Below are 14,166 nucleotides of genomic sequence, written 5' to 3'. Positions count from 1 at the left end.
GGAGAGGGAGTGGACGAATTCTAGAGAGAAGGGAGAGCTTCTCTCTCTAACTTTGAGTGTTTGTACCGAAAGTACATGATCGTGGACAATGGCCCTTCCTCCTTAGGATTCTTCGATGCATGGGCTTCTCGGAAACGTGCGTCTCCTTGATAAATAGGTGCATTGGATCATGCTTGTTCTCGGTTTTCACTAATGGTGCACCGGCGGGTTACACCAAAGGTTTAGGAGTTACTTTTCTTTTATTATGAGTCTTTTTAAAGTGTCTTAAGTTTTACTAATGATGTGAGACTTTCAAGAGTCCATTCTAGCCTATAAATAGGCATGTAAGCATGTCATTTGAGACACCATTGATTAAATACGAAAATAGACTTTGTCTTGTGAGTTGAATTCTCTTTGTAGAGGTTTTCACTTGTTGGGAACTTATCAAGATACTTTGAGCTAGTTCTTGTGGCGTTCAACCATACCGAGGTTCTTGGCTGATCATATAGCCAACGGGTCGAGGTTTTCCAAGCTCTGGAAGTGGATCAAACCAGATTATCAATTAGGGAGTCCGCTGCCAAACCTTATACGTGGGGTTCTTGGATCAATATATCCAACGAGTCCTTCGTCGTATCCCAATCTATATCATCCTGTCGAACCGGATCCCAGTAGACTCGAAGCTCCAATGGCGGAAAATTGAGATGGAGTCCAAGTGTCAATGTTGCCCACACGACCGAACACGGAGTCACTTCAGCACAAGGACAAGAAGATGGATCCATTGATCATTCAAAAATCTCCTCCTTCTCTCTAAAAATCCCTCCCTCATTGCATCACGGTTTAACAACTCCTCCGACCACCTCCCCGCCCTCCCAAGGCTCGCTCCTCCGCCGGACCAACAAATGGTCTTCCTCTCGAGCGATGATGCAACCTCGAAGATCTCGGCCAAAGAATTGAAACTAAAGAACAAGAAGAATCGGACGGTGACTAGAAAGAGCACTCCGGCACCCCCCTCCAAAGGAAATGGTCCGAAAAGGTTCGTGCCATCACGGAGGACAAGCAACTAAGGAAGAAACTCATCTTCGGAACGGATGGAGGTTCCTCCTCCGAGTCCGTGAAATGTAAGGGCTCAATCTTTCCAGCGCACCCCTCACCGGACATGACGGTGGCTTCTAAGGAGTCAAATGGCGATCGGTAAGCTCCTTGGCAAGCCACTACAAGCCGATCATGCCACAATTCATCAAAGCCGACTCTCCTTCGCAAGGATTTGCGTAGAGATTGACATCTCTACTCCCCCGACGGAAGAGATCATCCTTAATATCCGAGGCAAAGACTCGGGGTACAAAGTGGCATGGGACCGTATTCCATTGATTTGTGATAATTGTAAACATGTTGGGCATGAGAAAGAGGATTGCCATGCAGCGGGAAGGAAATCTCGGGGTAGAGACAAGGGTCGCCGAGCATCATACAAGGAGAACCTTTCAAGCCATGCCGCCAAGATCATCCACCGTGAGTGGCGCCCAAAGGCGAATGGCACTCCATCGTCCATTGGACAGTTGGAGAAGTCCAAAGATTGTAACAACCACGCGGAGTACATCGAGGGTACATTGGGTGCGGGATCGTCGAAGTCAAGAGTGGCTAGTAGGAGTCACCCAAATGTGGATGAGGATGGCTTCCAATTGGTGTCGAGGAGGAGGAAAGGAAAAGTGCATGAGGGCGATATGCACACCAAGGCTCCACACGTGGATGATTGGCATTTGAAGGAGAATGTTGCTACAGTGACATTTGGGAGTGTCCCATCGGGTGCGAATGATGCGAGCTTTAGCTCCATGAGTGTCGCATGTGGGCGCCCCAACCGGGAGATAGAGGGCCACATCGAGGACCTTGATCCAGGAGGGCATGTACCTAGCGGAGGTATCCCTATTGCGGGCCTTTGGGGTGTGTTTGATTAAAAAAAAAAAAAAACAAGTCACGACTTTCGTTCGCCCGCATTTGTGTTGAGATCGACATGACCAAACCACCCCCCGAAGAGATCATCTTAGATATTTGTGGCCGAGAAATGGGACAAGATCCCATCCTATTGCCGGGAATGAAAACACGTGAGCCACAAAACCGACGTGTGCTATGCGGCGGGTAGAGGGGAACGGCCCCCCAAACGTAACTACAACGTAGCTCCTCCGAAACAGCCACAACAAGGGGACCGTCAAGCCGGGAAAGTAAGTGAGGGTGCAAGGCATGATGGGAACTCGGAATGGATACAACAAGGGAAGAACAAGACAAAGGTACACCAACAACGGCTTAACCCGAAGGCAAATGCGCACAATGGCCCGAATTGGTCGGGGCCGGACATCATGGGGGAAATGCAAAATGAATGGGGCATGGAGCTAGTCATCCACCCCAATGAGGAGGATCATAGCGCTCATCATTGCGCTAAACACACTAGAGATCCGATTGCTATTCCCTCCTCTTCCGGAGGCGGCCGATGAGGCTTTTTTTTTTTAATCAAACACCTTTATGGTGGAGGGTTCGTGGGTCCCTCATCCCTATATATCAACAAAGTAAGGTAACAGAACATGGCCACACCCAAAAGTGATGTGCCAGATCAAACTCAGGAGTAGTGTGCGGTCCGGTTCCACATACCCGGACCTGGACCTCATCCTACTCCCTTTCAAAACCAAAATACAATTGAACACATACAAAAGCCCATTACTTCTACCTCTACGACATCCGGTACGAATCAGGATCGATGGCCACTTTCCGGGCCTCGTGCTACTCTCGCTCATCATCCCTCACCCGAAGATTGGGGACTCACATTTCGTCCATCCGGATGATGGCTCTAATTGTTGCTGGAACATTTTGTGAGGACATTTGTTGGAAATAATCTTGTTCCACTCCCATTTTGGCGAGCAAATCGGCCGCCTTGTTGCCCTCCCTAGGGATGAAAGTGGCCCTGACGGTATGTCTACGCTTAAAGCCATGTAGCCGGGCCATTACGCGGCGAACTTGTGCCGGGCCCCAAGCCGAGCCATTGAGCAACTTAATGGCTTGTTCCGCATCTGCTTCAACCCAAATGGGTAGGTTGAACCCCTTTGCTACCTCCAACCCATGGTGAATGGCCATAAGCTCGGCCTCAAGAGCCGAGTGAGCGGCGAGTGGGGTTGCAAAAGCTACAAGCAGCTTCCCATTGTGGTCCCGAACCAGACCCCCTCCGCCGCCCATGTTTGTTGCCTCAGAGAACGCCCCATCCGTGTTAAGCTTGATCCATGTGCGTTCCGGGGGATGCCACTTAACCGGCATAACTAACGGTCTCGGCCCCCTTGTCTCGGGGTGGTTCGGAAGGCTCATTCCGATTTTTACTCCCTTCCAATGTTTCGGCTTGATGTGTCCGTTGGCCATGTTGTTGTAGATGAACATGTGAACCTGCCAAACAACATTGTACGGTTTGAACTGAATTTGCTCATGTCGACTCCTATTTCTCTCCGCCCAAAGGAACCACAAAATGAGGTAAGGAATGACTCGGCTAAGATGTCTTCTATCCTGTTGTTGGGTCCTAGCGGACCATACTTGCAACCTGTCCGGGATGGTGTCGTTCACCCTAAGGGGTGGGGCCGAGCCTTCGAACCAGCCGTTGAACTCCTTCCAAACACATGTTGCTCCCCACCCCCGAATGAAGAGATGTTGGAGGGACTCGGTATTAGGCCTCCGTGGGCAGCATTGGCATTTCGACGCAAGCTCAATTTTCCTCCACTGGAGCTTGGAATCAACCGGTATCCTGTTTGACAAAAGTCGCCAATTGAAGATCGCAATAGATTTTGTAAGTCCAGCCTTCCATATGTCATCAAGGCCTTGAATGCTTGGTCTTTGCGAGCGTATTGTCTCCCAAGTCGTCGCGAGCGAGAACTCCCCGAGCCGAGAAAGTTTCCATCGGGGGACATCCGGTTCTCCCGCAACTATTGGGGTATCAAGGATTTGTGTGATAATCTCTTGAGGCATTCCAGCCTGGTTGTGAAGTTGCCGTAGCTTAATCTCATCCCATGTTTCACCCCCAATGTATTCCGAAACCTTGGTCGAAGGGGTGCCTCTATCGTCAAGGCAGAGCTCGCGAAGGGGGTATTCCCCAAGCCAAATGTCATCCCAAAAGTAGGCATCACCCTGGCCGATCACCCATCTAATATTCGGGTTCGCTTGATTTCTCACTTTCATTAGCCGCTTCCATGTCGGGCTGTTTCTCCCCGAAGGAGAGGCCGCAAGGGGAGAGTTTTTGTGGCAATACTTGGCCTTCATGTACCTAGCCCAAAGGGAATTTTGCTCCCGGAACCTCCACCAAAGTTTGATACTGAAGGCCCGGAGGACTTCTTTGGTCTTACGGATGCCGAGACCCCCTTCAGAGGTGGGGAGGCAGATCTGATCCCACCCAATCCAATGCGTCTTTTTTCTCTCTGTTGACGATCCCCAGAAGAAACGGGCCATCTGCTGATCCAATTGCTTAAGGGCCCCGGAGGTTGGTTCAATGGCCTGGAAGATGTGCAGCGGCACCGCTTCAAGGGTGCTTTGGAGTAGGGTAAGCCTACCTCCGAAGGAGAGATGTCGGTGGGCCCACCCCGAGATTCGGGCAGCAATCTTTTCCCGAAGAAACATAAACATATATGTACGTTTGACACCACGGTAAATAGGCACCCCAAGGTAAAGGAACGGGAAAGTACCTCGTGTGAAGCCTCCTTCATTTTGAATAGTGATGGCGCATCCTTCATGTTGTTCGGCAATGTAAAAGTTGCTGTTTGCCAAGTTGATCTGCTGCCCGGAGACCCTGGCATAATTCTCCAGGCAAGTCCGCAAACGCCTAAGAGGGCCCTCCGCTGCTTGTGTGAAAATCACAATGTCGTCGGCGTAGGCAAGGTGGCTTATTTCCATGCAGTGGCGAGAGGCTCTGAAAATCATCTCTTTCTTTCTCAAAATGAGCCTGTCTAGTTCCCTTGAGAGGTAGTCAGCTGCAATCACAAAAAGGGTCGGAGAAATTGGATCTCCCTGTCTGAGGCCTCGGGTGGACTTAAAGAAACCGGAGGGGGCACCATTGACCAGCACCGAGAACCAGCAGGATCCCACACATCTCTCAATCAGGGAGACCCACGGGGCCGGGAAACCCATCCGGTGTAACACTTTCAGGAGGAATGTCCATTGGACCCGGTCATAGGCCTTGGCCATATCGATTTTAACCGCGACATTAGGAGCCGGCCCACATCTCGAGAGCTCGTGGAACATCTCCTGTGCCAAAAGGACATTATCGTTAAGGAGCCGTCCCTTCACAAATCCACTCTGGTTTGGCGAGATAATCTTAGGGAGGAGCCCAGTCATTCTCTTCGACATAATCTTTGTGATAATCTTGTTGACGACGTTGCACAAGCTAATAGGGCGGTAGTCGCTCCACGATTCCGGCACAGGCTTTTTTGGAATGAGAACAATGCTTGTGGCCGTGACGCTACGTGGGAGGTAGGCGCCCCCGAAAACTTGGCCGATAGCCGCCACCACGTCCGGCCCAACCGTCGCCCAACAAGCCTGGTAGAACAAGGCCGTGAAACCATCCGGCCCTGGGGCACTGTCCCCGTAGATATCAAAAACAGTATTTTTGACTTCCTCTGCGGATGGTGTCTCGGGTAGTGCAGCCACTTCAGCCAAGGGTGGGAGTTGATGAATCAAATCAAGGTCTGGCTCGCTCATTCAACGACTGTAGATAAGAGTATTTCCGACTTAGGTTTTTCCGAGAGGGAGAGTTAGGGATTTCAAATGGAATCGGTATCGGTGAAAAATGAAAACGACGCCAACAATAACAACCAGGCATCCTCCGACGAAGATAGAGAACGCCTAGTCCTCGATCTCAAGGCCGGTCTGTATCCCCTCAGAAACAAATTTGTATTTTGGTACACTTGTCGAACTCCTGGAGTCAGAACTCAAACATCATATGAGGATAATATTAAGAAGATAGTGGATTTCAGTACGGTTGAAGCCTTTTGGGTATGCTACTGTCACCTATCCCGCCCTTCAACTTTGCCAAGCCCAACAGATTTGCATCTATTCAAGGACGGTATCCGTCCGCTATGGGAGGATTTTGCTAACCGCAATGGTGGGAAATGGATTATCCGACTTAAAAAGGCTGTGTCAGGCCGTTTCTGGGAGGACCTGGTTCTAGCGTTGGTAGGAGATCAACTTGATTATGGCGATAATATTTGTGGTGCAGTACTGAGTATCCGTTTTAATGAGGATATATTGAGCGTTTGGAACCGCAATGCATCTGACCATCAGGCTGTGATGGCTCTGAGGGACTCGATCAAGCGGCATCTAAAGCTTCCCCACAGCTACGTGATGGAATACAAGCCCCACGATGCTTCACTACGTGACAACTCCTCATATCGGAACACAAGGTTGAGAGGATAGGAATTGCCCCACTCATACTGGAAGAATGCTCTGCTTGAGAATCTGGCTCTCCTAAAAACTAAGAGAGAGAGGTGATAGGGTTTCAATGTTGATGTTCAACTAATCCACATGATTTGGATTTTCATGTATAAGTCAAATACTTATTTTGTTTTTAACATACACTTCCTTAACGTCCCATTGAGAGAACGTTCCCAACAAAAAAAAAATCAAGGTCTGGCTCGAACATAATGATAGGCCCCGGGGCCAGTAGATCTTGGAAGAACTCCACTGCCGAACTTCTAATCTCCATTTCGTCCGAGATCTCCCGGCCACCCACATTGATCTTGTGGATGCGCGTGCGGATCCTCTTTTGTTTCACCCAACTTTGGTAGAATTTCGTGTTCTTGTCGCCCTCCCCTAGCCATCTTAGAGTAGCCTTTTGGCGCCAGAAGTCCTCCTCCATTTTGAGCAGTCGAATGTACTCGGCGATGCATCTATTGATCTCTGTCCTATTCTCCGGGGTTGGCCTTTCCTCGAAATTGCTTTGGGCCGTTGCGATTTTCACTTCCATGTCCCTGAGGTTTAGATGGATGTTCCCAAAGGTCTCCTTGTTCCATACCTTTAGAGTTCTCTTAAGCCGTGCAAGTTTGATTTGGAAATTGAGTAGGCCTCCGGATTCCGTCGGTTGCATCCAATCTCCCCGAACGAGATCCTTGAATCCCTCGTGTCTAACCCACATGTTTTGGAACCTGAACGGCCTACCCCCGCTGTTATGATCTGTCCCTTTGCATCTTACCAACACAGGCCCATGGTCCGAGGCAATCCGGGGCAGGTTCGTCACCCGGGTAGTTACCAAAATTTGTGCCCAACGTTCATTCACAAGAATTCTATCCAATCTTTCGAAGAGACCATTCTTGGCCCATGTGAACTCCGACCCATCATAGCCCGGGTCTAGTATCCTGCAATCCTCAATAACCTCCGCAAAGTCCACCATTTCAGCTTGGCGGTTTGTTTCACTCCCTACTCTGTCTCGTGGATGGAGAATGGTGTTGAAGTCCCCTCCGATCAACCATGGTGAGCCCTCCCAAAGTATGGAGCACTCCCTCAATTCATCCCATAAATGAATCCGTTCGGTTCTTGTACATTTTGCATACACCGCCGAGACACACAAGTGACTAGCTAGGCGGGGGGATCCAAAGCGGCCGGATAGGGCCTGATCCGTGTCTCTCTCGACTAGGAAGTTGGCCCCTTCCTCAACAAACACCCAAATCTTCCCATTTCTATTCGATCCTTGGAAAACCAGCCCCAAAGCCTTTGAGAACTTCTCCGCGTTGGGGCTTGTGAGCGGCTCCATTATTGCAAGAAAATGAATATTATGAGTCTTAATTAGTCTTTTAAGAACATTTTGGGTAGGCGCGTTAGCAACTCCCCTAACGTTCCAAAACAAAAAGTTGACAGACATGATTAATGGGGAAGAGTCTTACCCGGTGACCGTGCGAGGTCCCCCTGATATTCCACCATTTGAAGCCGTTCCTCTCCAATGTATCCCTCCTCATGCATGATCATGGGATCTTCCCCACCGGCATAAAGGATGGTTCGGGGGCTCCCCTCTTTATCTCCATCCCCCTCCACATCATCATCATCTTCTAGGAAATCTTCCTTCTCCATGAGGGAAAAGTATTGGTTGGAGCTTAGAACATTTCGGGCTGCTTGGGACCCTCGGCCCTGTGCCGCTCCCCGTGTTCCCCCTCTCCAACTAGAAAACGCTCCTCGTCGGGAGGACGTGTACCCATTCGTAGCCCCATGGGATTCACCTCCATGATGGGTAGAACTAGCCACCACTCCGACGGTTTTGTCGAAGGTATCTCGGCCATAGGAGCTCTCGCCCTTTCATGGACACTTGCCACCGGAGCCGCGTCAGAATTACCATGCATTTCGCCCATGATGTCCGGGCCTGACCACTCCCTCGGCTCGGGACCAATGGCCGAGGATCCGGCTTTTGGCAGCCCCTTCGGCCCTTTGTTTTTCTTTTGATGTTTCCATTCTATAGAGCTAGCCATTTCCTTTGGTTGTTCCGTTTTGTCCCTTCCCCCTTGACTCTCATGGTGTGGTTGTCTCGGTGTTACATTATTGTAGTTCCTCTTCGGGGGGCGTTCAACGTTACCCGCCGCATAACACACCTCACGTTTATGTCCAACATGCCTACATTCCATGCAATATGCCAGGATCTTGTCCCATTTCACTTTTAGCACCGTCTCACGGCCACAAATATCTAGAATGAACTCCTCGGGAGGTGGCGTCGTAATGTCAATTTCAATGAAAATGCGAGCAAACGAGAGTCTCGACTTGTTGGCCGTAGCGCGATCCACTTGTATCGGGTTTCCAAGCAATTTACCGATTGCAAAGAGGGCGGCGTGATCAAAGAGGTGGATTGGGAGGCCAATGATGTTACACCAAACTGCCGCGATCGGGGATTCACAATACACATCAAAATCTGGGGACCACTTGAAAACCCTCATGGGGTGCCGATCAATAAACCACACCGGTGTCCCTTTCGGTCCACTTAGCAAACGGGCATAATCCGCCATATCCTCGAATTGAACAAATATATGCTTAGCATTAATATACTTCCATGTAAATCCTCTATTAAATTTGATATTATCTAGGGCCTTTTGTATTTGGTATGAAGTGGGTATAGAGTGGGAGAACTTACCCACAATGGCGTGCCCAATACTCGAGGCCAGCTTTTGAACTTCCGCTCCGGAGAAGTAGATTGCCGGAATGCCATTGGAAGTGGTCGCAAAGCCTATATTTGGAATGTTATCCGGCTCGAACACTTTCGGCCCTTCGGTGTTCCGCGACATCCGAACCATATCCGCCATGCTCTTGGGAGCGCTTGTGTTCCGCGCGCCTTCATCATTTCCTTCGGGTCGGGAGTTACTCAATGAGGCCTTGTGTCGCGCCGCCCACGCGTTGCCTAGTGGCTCTGATCCAGCCAAGGCTTGTGGTCCACGGTGCACGCACACGTCGGCCATCGTCGTGTCATCATTGGCCGACCTCCCGTCCGCATCCGAGGTCTTGTTCTCGGTTGGCTCAGCAGCCTTGTCGGGGGCCGAGGGCCCAGTCGTGGCTCGTAGTGGTGTGGCGTCCGGTTGTGGGGATTGGCTCGGGCGTAGCCGACCGCTCTCAAAGGCATCTCGGATTTTGCGAAACCGGCCTCGTTCAAGGGGGGGGAAATCCTCAAGTGATGGGCCATTTGCAACCAGGGGTGGTTCGGGGTTTGGTTCAGAGGACCATGGGAGGGCGAGGTCCGGTCCGGCCCTTTCAACAAGGTCCGCCGGCCACTTGTCTCCGAGGAGGGGCTGCACCATCATGGCGTCTAGCATCTCCGGCATGTCAAGGTTTGCTAGTTGCATGATGGAATCTTTCTTTGGCTGCACATGGGCTTCAACGGCTAGTAGTTCACGTGATGGCTCGGTTCGGCAAGCCACCAAACAACTTTCGGAAAGTAGGTTTGTTGTTGGCTCCATTTCGGGTAATTTGACTTTCACATCCACCAAGGACAATTGTACCTCCTTTGGACTATCTCTCATGCATCTTGGACCTAGTGGTTGGTTGGCCCTATCTTTACCAATGCACACCCCGTCGCCGGCCGTTTGCTGGTCGGAATCCGGCGCCGCCGCGGCCGCCGTGGCTGTTCCGTCATCGGTGGAATACCCATCCTCCAAGAGGCCTTCTTCATTAGTGTTGGAATTCATGGTGCCCTTAGGGGAGGAGTTCCCCACTTCATTTGGAGACCCGATGGTGGGGCTATCTTCTTCACCGAAATCAATCTTCTTCCGGAGTTGCTTGTCTTCCGGCATAGGTGAGAGTACAAACCTTTTCCGACCATCGCCTTTGGTGGAAGGGGCCGGGGTACTTTTCCTCTCTTTCACGTTTGTTTTCAAGGATTTCCTCGCCATTTTCTTGGAGGGAAGGCTTGTGGAGGAAGCCTCTTCCGACGTGAACATCATTTGTTGGACCAAGGGAGGGTCCTCGGCCGCCCGGAGGACCATTTGCTGATCCGAGATGGTGCGGGGTTCCTCGGACCCCGGTGGAGGATCCGGCGGGTGTTCCGGCATGGCTGAAGGAGAGTCAAGACACCAGCCGCACCGGGGAGTTGAGCGGGGGTTGGTGAGGTGTGGCTCGAGACTGGTGGAGCGAGCCGGGGTTGTGGTTGTGGCCTTGGACGAACAAGGGTGGTGGTCGGAGATGGAAGGAAGGTCGGCGTGGGGGGGTGGTCGAAAGGTGGATTATCGTTCAAAAGGGGGAATTGCTAGAGAGAAGGGAGAGCATCTCTCTCTAGAATCGGTGTGTTCATGTCTCCCTGTCGGGTAGGCGGCCGAGGAGGCTCACCGAAGGGAGCGAATAAGGGAAGGTACCGTGCGCCCTCGACATCGGGTACTCGAGAGAAATCGAAAGGCTCTTTCCTCCCTTTTAATCTCGAACGGGCTGAGTCACAAACGGTGGAAAACCACATGAGCACCAATCGGTACTACTCCCTCATGGCTCGGGAAAACTTTGTGGAAAATGAGCTTGAGGACATGGGTGTGTGGGAAGCATACAATCCCCCCAACGGTGTCGATGTTGGAAACGCCCCTAGACCCCCAAATTTGTCGGAGGTTGATGGGGATGAGTTCGAGGATTGCGATACCATTGAGGTGGAGCGGACGCCGAGCAAAAATGCCGAGGATACCACCATGTCAATCACGAAGGGTGATACATGCTACCCTCCGCAAGACCATCAACTTACCAAATTCCAAGGAGGGCCTTCACACCCGCCGGGTACGAACCTCCACTGTTAACTATGTCTTTCAATCTCATGTTTTGGAACGTTAGGGGGATTGCGAATGTGCCCACCCAAAACATTCTAAAAAGATTAATTAAGTCTCATAATATTAATTTTCTTGCATTAATGGAACCACTAACGGCTCCCGACCCGGAGAAGTTCTCCAAGACCTTGGGGCTCGTCTTCCAAGGATCAAATCTGAATGGAAAGATATGGGTGTTTGCTGAAGAAGGCACAAGATTCTGTGCTGAATGCGACACGGATCAAGTTCTTCGTGGCCGGGTCGAGTCCCCTCACCTTGTGGGACACATTGGTATTTCAGCGGTTTATGCTAAATGCACAAGGGGCGAAAGGATCCATTTGTGGGACAAAATGAGGGAAATTGCATTGGCTACTGAAGGCTCGCCTTGGATCATTGGGGGAGACTTCAACACCATTCTTTCGACGGGCGATAGAGTTGGTAGTGACACTAACCGACAAGCTGAAATGGTGGACTTTGCGGAGGCTATTGAAGATTGCAGAGTTCTTGATCCGGGGTTCGATGGCTCAGAATTTACATGGGCCAAGAATGGCCTTTTCGAGAGGCTCGATAGAGTGTTAGTGATTGAACCTTGGGCACAATGCTTTGAAGCGACTAGAGTAACAAACTTACCTCGGGTTTCATCGGACCATGGCCCCGTGTTGGTCCGGTGCAGAACCCCACGTACCCACACTGAGGGCAGGCCGTTCCGTTTTCAAAATATGTGGGTTAGGCACGATGGTTTTGCTGATTTGGTTCGGGGTGACTGGAGCCAACCGACCGGGGCTGGAGGACTTCTCAATCTTCAGATTAAGCTTGGCCGAGTTAAGAAAACCCTTAAGGAGTGGAATAAGGCTGTCTTCGGGAACATTCATGACAACCTTAGGGAAATGGAGGAAAAAATCGCGATGGCCCAAGCAGAATTTGAGGAGAGGCCTTCCCCGGATAACAAGGCAAAAGGCGACCCTTAGATGGCTTGCGGAGGGCGACAAGAACACCAAATTTTATCAAAGCTGGGCCAAACAAAAGAGATTAAGGATGCGCATCCACAAGATCAATGTGGGGGGGAGAGAACTCACGGAGGAATTGGAGATCAGGAACTCTGCCATGGATTTCTTCCAAAACCTCCTTGCCCCGGGACCCCTCTCTCTCCTGGAGCCAGATTTGGGCTTGATTCAGCGCCTCTCACCTTCTCCTGAAGTGGAAGCCCTACCGAATCCACCAAGCGCAGAGGAAGTAAAAAAAGCCGTATTTGACATCTCCGGAGATAGCGCCCCTGGACCGGATGGTTTCACAGCCACCTTCTATCAATCTTGCTAGGATACGGTCGGTATTGATGTTGTGGCCGCTATCCAGCAATTTTTCGAGGGAGCCTACCTACCCCGAAGCATCACGGCCACGAGCATCGTACTCATTTTCCGAAGAAGCTTGGCCCAGACTCATGAAGTGATTATCGCCCCATTAGCTTGTGCAATGTTTCAAACAAGATCATCACCAAAATCCTCACATGTTGATTATCTCCCCTCCTCCCTCAGGTTATTGCGCCAAATTAGAGTGGGTTTATGAAAGGCCGACTGCTTAATGATAACGTCCTCTTGGCGCAAGAGATGTTCCATGAACTTCCGAGGAGCGCGCCGGCCCCCAATGTTGCGGTCAAGATTGATATGGCTAAAGCTTACGACAGAGTCCAGTGGCCCCTATTGATCAAGGTCATGGACCGAATGGGCTTCCCCGCCAGATGGATCTCCATGATTGAGAGGTGTGTGGGCTCATGCTGGTTTTCGAGCTTAATTAATGGAGTTCCTTCCGGGTTCTTCAAGTCATCTCGCGGCCTTAGACAAGGTGACCCAATTTCACCCTCCTTATTTGTGATTGTTGCGGATTACCTCTCAAGGTCTCTGGATAAACTCATTCTGGGAAAGAAGGAGATGATCTTTAAAGCCTCTCGGGGATGCATGGAGATTAGTCACCTCGCCTATGCCGACGATATTGTAATCTTCACCCAAGCGGCAGAAGTCCCTCTGAGGCAGCTCAGAGCTTGTCTTGATGAATACGCGGTAATCTCCGGACAGCAGATCAATCTTGCAAAGAGTAACTTCTACATTGCCGAAAAACATGAGAGGTGTGCCGGCCTAATCCAGGCCGAAGGGGGATTCACTCGAGGTACCTTCCCTTTCCTTTATCTTGGTGTCCCTATTTATCGAGGTGTAAAGCGTACAAACATGTTTACGTTCCTTCGGGAAAAGTTTGCCGCGAGGGTCACAGGGTGGGCTCACCGCCACCTCTCGTTTGGAGGGAAACTCACCCTCATCAAGAGTACGCTCGAAGCGGTGCCACTCCACATCTTCCAAGCCATCGAGTTAACCTCCGGGGCGCTCAAACAATTGGATCAGCAGATGGCTCGGTTCTTCTGGGGATCGACAAGTGAGAGGAAAAAAACACACTGGATCGGTTGGGATCAGATCTGCCTCCCGACGTCCGAAGGAGGGCTTAGAGTTCGAAAAACCAAAGAAGTACTCCGAGCCTTTAGCATTAAGTTATGGTGGAGATTCCGAGAGCAAAGCTCAATCTGGGCTAGATATATGATGATAAAATATTGCAAGAAGGTCTCCCCCCTTGCGGCCAACCCCTCCGGGCATAACAGCCCAACTTGGAAAAGACTCATGCGCACAAGACATCAGGCGAATCCTCACATTCGATGGGTGGTGGGTAAAGGGGAAATCTACTTTTGGGATGACATTTGGGTGGGTGATTCCACTCTTCAGTCCCTTACTTTTGATGATAGAGGCAACCACACTTCCCGGGTCGAAGAATTCCTCAGGGATGGCGAGTGGAATGAAGCCAAGCTCCAACAACTCCATGACCAGGCCGGGCTACCACAACAGGTTATTTCTCAGATCCTCGACACCCCGGTCATTGCAGGGGAGCCAGACAC

General features: G+C 50.8%; 2 protein-coding genes across 2 annotated transcripts; one reads left to right on the top strand and one right to left on the bottom strand.

Moving 5' to 3' along the window:
* Positions 1-2,784: 2,784 nt before the first annotated feature.
* On the bottom strand, positions 2,785-5,691 carry LOC121776773. Its single transcript, XM_042173941.1, has 3 exons — positions 4,680-5,691; positions 3,742-4,415; positions 2,785-3,396 (listed from the first exon to the last, which is right to left on the bottom strand). The coding sequence occupies exons 1-3, from the start codon at positions 5,689-5,691 to the stop codon at positions 2,785-2,787; spliced, it is 2,298 nt and encodes a 765-aa protein (XP_042029875.1).
* Positions 5,692-5,757: 66 nt separating this feature from the next.
* LOC121776363 (eukaryotic translation initiation factor NCBP-like) lies at positions 5,758-6,600 on the top strand. The gene has a single exon (XM_042173533.1). It carries the CDS (start codon positions 5,758-5,760, stop codon positions 6,403-6,405), a length of 648 nt encoding a protein of 215 aa, XP_042029467.1. The 3' UTR covers positions 6,406-6,600.
* The last annotated feature ends 7,566 nt before the right edge of the window (positions 6,601-14,166 follow it).

This window comes from Salvia splendens, chromosome 18, assembly GCF_004379255.2.
Source record: "Salvia splendens isolate huo1 chromosome 18, SspV2, whole genome shotgun sequence".
Lineage (NCBI taxonomy): Eukaryota > Viridiplantae > Streptophyta > Magnoliopsida > Lamiales > Lamiaceae > Salvia > Salvia splendens.
The sequence above is the reverse complement of the archived record's forward strand: the minus strand, read 5'-3'. Positions and strand labels throughout refer to the sequence as shown.